Consider the following 10,531-nt stretch of genomic DNA (forward strand, 5'->3'; position numbering starts at 1 on the left):
CGCACGACAAAGTGAACTTATTATAGTCCTAGGTAGGGGTGCATATGGTTCAGATACAGTTCAGATATGATACTTTATCGTATTCATGTGCTAAAAAATAGCTTACCCTTGGCATCATGCCTCAATTCTATTTTATAGTAGATCAAAAGGGAAGATAGGTAACTCTAACCGACTCTTGCTGGTGGCTTGGTCGTTATCTACTTTATAGGTGTTGGCTGCTAAAGGGCGTGAGTCATCCCAGCATTTAATGTGGGAACGACAAGAGGCACGTAGTGTTGACGAGGTCCGATGAGTCATAAAGACTTTCGGGGATGGAGTAATGATGATTCTGATCATGCATTTAAGGTGATGGTGATTGACGATCGGCGGGGGGCTCGAGGGTGCACTGCCTTCCGATTCGTCTCACTGGAGGTCGGTAAACACTGCCTTCTTAGTCAATCTCTCAAGATATCGGCCTGGAAGAGCCGAATACCAGCAAGGAGTGGAGTCGACTAGGGTGGTAGGCTAAGTGCAGATGCTTTTCGTCTCGATCCGGTGGGTAGGTCGATAAATACTGTCTTTTTAGTCGATCTCGCAAGTTGTCAGCCTTTTGTGTCGACCGTTAGAGTTACTCGAGTCGTATCCCTCTATATATTTATATATATAGAGATTAATGGGTATCCTTGTCATAGGAGGGGATTTCCTCCTTGACGCCTCTAAAATCACATGATTGAGTGACATTATGGATGATCCGCTCCGTTGAACTTGATCTACATATTCTAAAACCCCAACACACCAAGTTTGGGGTGAACCCGTCGTCGTTTGACCATTCATCCACTCGTATCAATTTTAACGGTTTTGAATGAATAGAACTTTTCACATGGCTCGATAGAGGGTCAAACGACGACGGATTCACCCCAAACTTGGTGTGTTAGGGTTTTAGAATATGTAGATCAAGTTCAAAGGAGCGGATCATCCACAATATCGCTCAATCATGTAATTTTAGAGGCGTCAAGGAGGAAATCCCCTCCTATGACAAGGATACCCATTAATATCTCTCTCTCTCTCTATAAGATATGGTACCAGCTGAGAAGTTAATGAATGGGCCTATGGAAGAATACAAAAGAAGAGATGCCTTGTAACGGGATCTAGACGGTCATCAAATTATGGACTAGTACCCTATCATCTTCACACTAGTCACAAACCATTTAAAGGATTTGTAATTGTCCACTCACAATAAACATTCAGCACATAGTCCACAATAACCTAGCAAGTTTTGAAAAAAAATGGACCTACTGCACCAGAAGGATATCGAGATTTCGTATTGAAAGCTCACGCTCAGAAACATGAAACAAAATTATTGATAGTACTACCATCAACCAATTTAGATGCTTAACCTCAGTGAGTAGACAAAATCAACAAATTACATATGCCAATTTATTGTTCTCTATAGGTCTTTCTTCAAATGTAAATAAAACAGATCTCATCGTATTCTCACCAAACCAAACAGATGCTCAGACACACTAATACAAACATTTTATGTCATTCTGTAATAAGATGACTACATGTAAATAACCAAAACAAACGAGCACAAACCTGAGTGGTTATATACAAGTGTATATGATGTGTGTCTAAGATCACCCCAATTACTTTGTCACAGCATCCTGTTGACAACAACAATTGCAGCTCCCCGGCCAGAGAAGGGATCGTCCTGTGAACATTCAGCAATTTTCAGAGATTCAACAGCTCGGGCTGCCATAATTCCCGGAGAAATATCTGTTCCTTGACAATTCTCTGCATAAAAAGGCGACTGAAGATCTGTTACACGTACTCCTTGTGGCAATGCTTGTTTGATCTCCCACTCATTCCACTTGCAACTAGGATACTCTGCAAAGCTTTGATAACCCATGAAAAGCCCAGTGTTACTATAATTTCCACAAGAGTTATATCTGCTATTTGTATTTAGCATGAAATGATGAGATTCTTCTGTATCTTCTCCAATGAGGACATGTAAAGCTACAGCCTCAGCTATAGCAGCTCCTTCTTTGTCCAGCCTTTGCTGTTCTTCTAATTTCTTCTGTTTTTTCTTCTCCAGTTCAGACCTTATAGCTGCAGAGGTCGCTAGTGCTTTCTCTAAGCGTCTTATATATATATTATTTATATATATATATGAGAGAAAAATGGGTATGCTTGGTACCAAGCATAAGTTTTTGTGTTTGGTAGTGAGGTGGTATATTCCTCTCCACTCATTAAAATCGGTGCCCACATTCACATGGGTTGGGGAGTGGTTGGGAATTAAAATTAGTGGATGGTAATATGATACATCACTACCAAGCACAAAATTTGTACTTGTAGGCTGTCTAAAAATCACAATAGATAGCTTATCCCCCATCAACCACCGATGATGGAAGTTACAATCTGACGACTTCCAGAAGGCTACAATTTGAAGACTTTCACGTAGATCGCTGAAGGTTACAATCTGACGACCTTCACGACAGCCGATGAGAGCTCTAGTTCAACAGCATTCACAATCAACATCGGGAGTTACAATCTGACGACTCTCATATTCTCAAGGAGCCAAGACGAAGATTACAAGACAATGATCTTTGCAACGCTATGACAAAGGCAAGACGCGGAGGTCCTCCCCGTGTAACAACATCAAAACGCGGAGGTCTTCCCCGTGTGTCAACAGTAAAACGCCAGGGTCGAACCCGCGTTACAACATCAAAACGCCAGGGTCGAACCCGTGTTACAATGTCAAAACGCCAAGGTCGAACCCGCGTTACAACATCAAAACGCCAGGGTCGAACCCGCGTTACAAACGCCAGGGTCGAACCCACGTTACAATGTCAAAACGCCAAGGTCAAACCCGCGTTACAAACGCCAGGGTCGAACCCGCGTTACAATGTCAAAACGCCAAGGTCGAACCCGCGTTACAACATCAAAACGCCAGGGTCGAACCCGCGTTACAAACGCCAGGGTCGAACCCGCGTTACAATGTCAAAACGTTAAGGTCGAACCCGCGTTACAACATCAAAACGCCAGGGTCGAACCCGCGTAACAAGCGAAACGTGAGCGACCCTCGTGTTTTGGATGTTCAGTCAACACCCAACCTCGCGTCTCAATCATAAGACGTGAGGTTAGGGTCCTGAACGCCAACGTGGGCGTTTGACTCATTCAACATGAGTTGAACGGTTCTAAAACCGTTTCCCACGATTTGGGGGCTGTTACACCCCACTTAGGAGAGATTTAAGGGGCGGTTTCACCCCCTTAATCCTCTATAAATAACTGAAGATCAATTCAGTTCAGGGGGCTAGTCGGTTGGATTTTTTTGGCTTGGTTTTCGGTTGGATTATCTGGGCTTGGATCGACCACTGGAGAGAGGTTTTTTGAGGAGATCGGCATCATCTTCCAACGAAGATCATCTTCAACTTCAGCAACAGAGAGCCTCTGTCCTTGGCTTATAACCGACTTTCGGTTCACATCAACTCTTTTTCAAGAGTTAAAACTCGTTCAGAGTTATCAACTCATCAAGAGTTTTAAACTTGCCACGCAAGTTCTCCATAACGTCAAATCGTGAGGAGAAGATATCATTCCAGTGAAGCAAAACATCGGATCGTCAACGGAGAGCAAACTCGACGCAAGCACTCGAGGGAGGCACTCCATCGCCACCGTGAAGAACCCAGTTTTAAACAAAGGAGAGAATCAAATTCATTCTCTTCTCTTTTGTAATCAAATTTGAGATCCAAAGTATTCCGAAAATTCGTCCCAGTCAACCGCGAACTTTCGAAAACTTTGGAGGGGGTTCTGTAGGCTGTCTAAAAATCACAATAGATAGCTTATTCAAACAAGCTCCAACAATGAAAGTCACAATCAGACGACTTTCTAAATCACTGCATCCGTAACTCCACAATCGCCACAAACGCGACCTCTGCTGAATCAAAGAAACCGATTTCGTTCTCCTCTCTTTTGTAATCAAGTTGTAATCGGAATCAAAGAAATACAAGTCAATTTTCTTTATTCTTTTCATTGCAATTTTTCCTACAAACAACCTATAGAGGAGACCAGCTCCATAAACGTCAACGACGTTGCTGCTAAAGCCTTAAAACAGGCCAAGAAGAACGCTGCTTGTCGAAGAAGAAGGTCTCAGCGACGAGCACAACTTCGAAAAAGTCAATCCTCCAACCAACGCGAACTTCGCGTTCGTGAGCCTAAACGCGACCCTGAACTTCGCGTTTATGAGCCCAAACATGAGCTTCGCGAGAACCAGACTGAACGCGGCCCTCAATGGCGCATTTTACAGCCAAAACGCGGACCTCAAGCCTTCGTTGAACGCGAACTTCAACTTCGCGTTTCCCAGTCAAAATACGACCCTCGCGTCGATACTGAAGAGCGCGACCTTCGCGTTTCAAGTACCAAACGCGACCTTCGTGTTTCAAGTGCCAAACGCGATCTTCGTGCCAAACGCGACTAAGGCTTTGAAACAGGCCAAGAAGAACGCTGCTCGTCGAAGAAGAAGGTCTCAGCGACGAGCACAACTTCGAAAAAATCAATCCTCCAACCAACGCGAACTTCGCATTCGTGAGCCTAAACGCGACCCTGAACTTCGCGTTTATGAGCCCCGACTCGCTGACCGGGCAGCGAGACCCCCGAATTCTCTGCGTAGCGCGACTAGGTTGAGGGGCGGATATAAGAAGTTTATGGATTCAAGGCATCTCAACCAGATCCATATTCACCAAGAGCCAGTCCTGTCCAATCATGGACTGGGGGTTTCAGTTCAAACCTCACAATCAATGAGTAATTCTCCTCGAATCTTTATAACAGATTCGAGAGAGTTCACATCGAGAGAAAGATCGATGCAACAAGTCATTCGTTCATTTCAATGTGAACGACTGATTCCTACGGTCCTCTCAGGACGCCAATGCTGCTCATATGCGGCCCAACTGCTGGTGTTCAACCAATTTACGAACGTTGCTTTACCCAACCAACGACGGCGTTCACACAAGAAGAAGACTTCTGAGGATGAATACCTTAGAGTCACTTCTAACATGATCGGCAGAGGGAGATCATCAGTTCCTAGTTTCGATGAGTCAGAGAACGATCAGTCTCCTGGCTTGAAAGACTTCCTGAATAAGTCTGATGGAGTTTATCAACATACTCGGACGCGAACAGGAGCCATTCCCCCTGTCAACTATCGGAGTTTAGCCAGGGGAACCAATTCCAATGATGAACACTCAGCCATTGCAGAGTCCCAATCATCAAGCTCTTTTGTTGAACATGAGAGCTCCGCTTATATGACGGGAGGCCATGAAGATCTTGCAAAGAGACTGGATGAGCAAGAGGCCATGCTCAAATCTCAGCAGGAGGCCATCAATGAACTCTTGGCCCTGTTGACTCAACTTGTCGCAGACAAGGCCAAATCTCAGAAGATAGATTCGCCACTCAGGCAAGAATCTTCCCGAAGGAAAAGAACGTCTTCGTCTCGACCTCACACAAGCAAAGGGAAGGGAAAAATGGTTGATGACACGGCTTCTGACCAAGAAGCCCACAACCTGGAATCTTCCTCTGATGAAGGAAGAGAGACGGAGTATGAGCAAAATCCTCAGTCGGCTAAAATCGAGGAATTGGAAGCCCACCTCAATGTCATTGCTAACAGAAGCGAGCTCCAAGATGAGGGAGTTGTCAGGCCCTACCCTGCCGAATGGGACGCAGCCCCTTATCCTCCAAAATTTGAAGTCCCGACGCTACAAACTTTTGACGGCACGGGATCACCGAACCAACATATTTATCATTTCAAGTCACAGACTGGGAATGTAATATCAAACGATGCTATACTGCCTCGATTGTTCATTGGCACCCTTAAGGGAGTTGCCTTTGAATGGTTCAGGAAACTACCTGCCGGATGTATCCAAAGGTGGGCAGATTTAGAGAGACTCTTCCTGTCAAGATTTTTTGAAGAGGATACAGAAGTCTCCATCCATATCCTTCTCGCCACTAAGCAGAAGAAGAGGGAGTCCGTCAAAGCCTTCGTTAAAAGGTTCCGAACCATGGCTCTCCGGTGTTCGTCAGGTATGGCACAGTCTACCTTAGTAGAGACCTGTCGACACAACCTGCAGACCAACATCCTAGCTCGAATAGGGGTTGCAGAATGTCGTTCTTGGAGACAACTGATCTCTCAAGGCGAACAGGCTCAGAAGATTATTGCCAGGATCAAAGCTGAAGAACAAAGTGGGCAAGATCAGCCCGAGCAATCGGACCAAGCCCAATCTTCTCCTGAGCAATCGGACCAAGCTCATTCTTCCCAGTCAGAACCAGAAGATACTACGACCACTGAAGCTAATCCTCTTCAGTAGGATGCCGGGTCTCCAATAACTATCACGTTAACAACTACCTCTGATAGTCAAGCTCGTTAGATTGTGGCCCACTAGGCAACGTGCCATGTCTACCCTTTTTCCCCATGCACTTATTCAAGACTGGGGGTTGAATTATTTGTAGTTCAGTTAACATTTACCTCTTCACGTCCATCAACTTGTCAATCCGCTTCAATAGGATGGCAGGTCCACAAAACTATTACGTTAACATTTACCTCTGATAGTCCCTCAACTTGTCAATCTACTTCAATAGGATGGCAGGTCCACTAAAACTATCACGTTAATGATCACCTCTGATAGTCTGCTTTCTCTAAATTCCCCCACCAATCCTCTTCAAATAGGATGGCGGGGCTAACAAAACTATCACGTTAATGATTACCTCTGATAGTCCATTCCCTCCAAATTCTCTTGCCAATCCTCTTCAACAGTCAGAACCAGAAGATACCACGGATGCTGAAGCCAATCCTTTCCAATAGGATTGCGGGTCCAAAAACTATCACGTTAACATTTACCTCTGATAGTCCATCAACTTGTCAATCCGCTCAAATAGGATGAAAGGTCCACTAAAACTATCACGTTAATGATCACCTCTGATAGTCTGCTTTCTCCAAATTCTCCCACCAATCCTCTTCAAATAGGATGGCGGGTCTATCAAAATTATCACGTTAATGATTACCTATGATAGTCCATTCCTTCCAAATTCTCTTGCCAATCCTCTTCAAGTAGGATGGCGGGTCCACAAAAACTATCACGTTAACAGTTACCTCTGATAGTCAAACTTATCAGATAATAGCCTACCAGGTGATGTGCCTCTATTTCGACTTCATGGATAGTGCCTCACTAGGCGATGCGCCTTGTCTACCTCTTTTTCTTCCCCTGCTAAGTCTTAATCAAGACTGGGGGTTGGTTACTTGGAATCCATTGGGTTAAGAGTAACGAATCTTTCACATCGTCGAGTTAACATTACACTTCTGACGATCATCATCCCCACAGAGTATGCATTCAACTTGCATCACTCCCAATTTGTCACGTTAACAATATACCTCTGACAACAATCAACTTATCAATCCTTGAACATAGGATGATATCTCAAATCGCAATCTTCCCCAGCAAGACACTAAGTCTTCAAAATCAAATTCAAATCACAGGTATCAAAACTCATTGTTCCTGATGATAAACTCACCTAGCAAGTCTCCCCAGCAAGACGCTAATTCCCAAAATCTTGTGCAAGTCACAAGAACCCATTCCTGTCACGTTAACAATATACCTCTGACAACAATCCACTTATCAATCCTCGTCAATAGGATGATAAGTCCACAAAGTTGCTCCAATCGCAACACATTCCTGTCACGTTAACAATAAACCTCTGACAATCCACTTATCAATCCTCGTCAATAGGATGATAAGTCCACAAAGTTGCTCCAATCGCAACATCCTCCTGTCACGTTAACATCACACCTCTGACACAATCCACTTATCGACTCTCTCTAATAGAGCGATTGGTCCTCAAAGTTGCCTTGATCGCAACAATCAACTTATCGACTCTCTCTAATAGAGCGATAGGTCCTCAAAGTTGCCTTGATCGCAACAATCAACTTATCGACTCTCTTCAATAGAGCGATAGGTCCACGAACCAGTCAAGTTAACATCACACCTCTGACGACCAAACCAACTTATCGACTCTCTTCAATAGAGCGATAAGCCCATAAAATACTGTTAGGTTAACATCACACCTCTAACAGTCAAACCCTCCCCAATGAACTTGTTAATCCTTTTTCAACAAGAATAGCAAGTTGTCATTATAAAATCCCCAGTGGATTAAAGATTTTCTGGAATTATCCTAGTGATAATAAAGAAAATTTCTGAATTTCTGAATTTCACTCTAAGTGAAAATTCACGCCAAGTTAATACTACACTTCTGGCGCTTCCAACTTTCTTTCAGTGTTTTAAGTAACACAGGAAGAAACAGTGACAAAGTCTACGTATTCAATATCGTAGCCAGTGATTATCGTTAAATTGATAATCTCTGAATCCATACATTGCATGTATGGGGAATTTTATCCCGAATCCTAAGAAGGGATAAGTCAACGCCTAACACGCGTTGCCGGTGAGTCTTTGACCGTAAAAAGGACAAAAGCCTACGTATTCAACATCGTGGCAGATTGTTATTAATAACGCCAAAATCCATGCTTCACACGCATGGGGGACTTTATCTCGATCCCTAATTAGAGATAAGCCTACGCCTAACACGCGTTGCCGGTTAGTCTTTTTCCGTAAAAATGACAAAGTCTATGTACTCAAAATCATAGCATCAAGTCTAAGAGGATTCATTCTCTTAGCACAAAAACGCCGAGGTCAGACCCGCGTTGCAAAAATCATGACGCCAAGGTCACACCTGGGTTTCAAATTCAAAACGCCGAAGTCAGCCCCGCGTCTCAAATTCAAAACGCAGGAGTCCACCCCAGTATTCCAGAAGCAGGATTATGACGCATACCTTCACAAATGTCCTACGTGGCAAATCCCTTCAACCAAGATGCCTTCAAAGCAAGTGCAGAGAACGACTCATTTACGACAAGGAATCAACAGCTCTAAGATCAGAGTTAAGATCCAAAGTATTCCGAAAATTCGTCCCAGTCAACCGCGAACTTTCGAAAACTTTGGAGGGGGTTCTGTAGGCTGTCTAAAAATCACAATAGATAGCTTATCCCCCATCAACCACCGATGATAGAAGTTACAATCTGACGACTTCCAGAAGGCTACAATTTGAAGACTTTTACGTAGAAAGGTTACAATCTGACGACCTTCACGACAACTGATGGAAGCTCTACTTCAACAGCCTTCACAATCAACATCGGGAGTTACAATCTGACGACTCTCATATTCTCAAGGAGCCAAGACGAAGATTACAAGACAATGATCTTTGCAACGCTATGACAAAGGCAAGACGCGGAGGTCCTCCCCGTGTAACAACATCAAAACGCGGAGGTCTTCCCCGTGTGTCAACAGTAAAACGCCAGGGTCGAACCCGCGTTACAACATCAAAACGCCAGGGTCGAACCCGTGTTACAATGTCAAAACGCCAAGGTTGAACCCGCGTTACAACATCAAAACGCCAGGGTCGAACCCGCGTTACAAACGCCAGGGTCGAACCCGCGTTACAATGTCAAAACGCCAAGGTCGAACCCGCGTTACAACATCAAAACGCCAGGGTCGAACCCGCGTTACAAACGCCAGGGTCGAACCCACGTTACAATGTCAAAACGCCAAGGTCAAACCCGCGTTACAAACGCCAGGGTCGAACCCGCGTTACAATGTCAAAACGCCAAGGTCGAACCCGCGTTACAAACCCCAGGGTCGAACCCGCGTTACAATGTCAAAACGCCAAGGTCGAACCCGCGTTACAACATCAAAACGCCAGGGTCTAACCCGCGTTACAAACGCCAGGGTCTAACCCGCGTTACAATGTCAAAACGCTAAGGTCGAACCCGCGTTACAACATTAAAACGCCAGGGTCGAACCCGCGTAACAAGCGAAACGTGAGCGACCCTCGTGTTTTGGATGTTCAGTCAACACCCAACCTCGCGTCTCAATCATAAGACGTGAGGTTAGGGTCCTGAACGCCAACGTGGGCGTTTGACTCATTCAACATGAGTTGAACGGTTCTAAAACCGTTTCCCACGATTTGGGGGCGGTTACACCCCATTATGGAGAGAATTAAGGGGGCGGTTACACCCCTTAATTCCCTATAAATATGGGTAAACTCAACTGAGTTCAGGGTTCGATTTTTCTTGTTGGCTTGGATCGACCACTGGAGACAGGCTTTTGAGGAGATCGGCATCATCTTCCAACGAAGATCATCTTCAACTTCAGCAACAGGGAGCCTCTGTCCTTGGCTTACAACCGATCTTCGGTTCAAATCAACTCTTTTTTAAGAGTTCAAACTCGATCAGAGTTATCAACTCATCAAGAGTTTTAAACTTGCCACGCAAGTTCTCCACAACGTCAAATCGTGAGGAGAAGACATCGTTCCAGTGAATCAAGACGTGCGGATCGTCAACGGAGAGCAAACTCGACGCGAGCATTCGAGGGAGGCACTCCATCGCCACCGTGAAGAACCCAGTTTTAAACAAAGAGGAAGAACCAATTTCGTTCTCCTCTCTTTTGTAATCAAGTTGTAACCG

At 44.7% G+C, this 10,531-nt stretch overlaps 1 protein-coding gene across 1 annotated transcript in view; it reads right to left on the reverse strand.

Moving 5' to 3' along the window:
• The window catches only part of LOC109842043, a 12,799-nt gene continuing 3,653 nt past the window's right edge, over window positions 1,386–10,531 (reverse strand). Inside the window, exon 2 of the mRNA XM_020410961.1 lies at window positions 1,386–2,120. Coding sequence (XP_020266550.1) covers window positions 1,634–2,120 — 487 coding nt within the window. The 3' untranslated portion in view covers window positions 1,386–1,633. The remainder of the gene's footprint in view (window positions 2,121–10,531) is intronic.

The sequence above is a fragment of the Asparagus officinalis genome, chromosome 5 (genome assembly GCF_001876935.1).
Source record: "Asparagus officinalis chromosome 5, Aspof.V1, whole genome shotgun sequence".
Taxonomy (NCBI): domain Eukaryota; kingdom Viridiplantae; phylum Streptophyta; class Magnoliopsida; order Asparagales; family Asparagaceae; genus Asparagus; species Asparagus officinalis.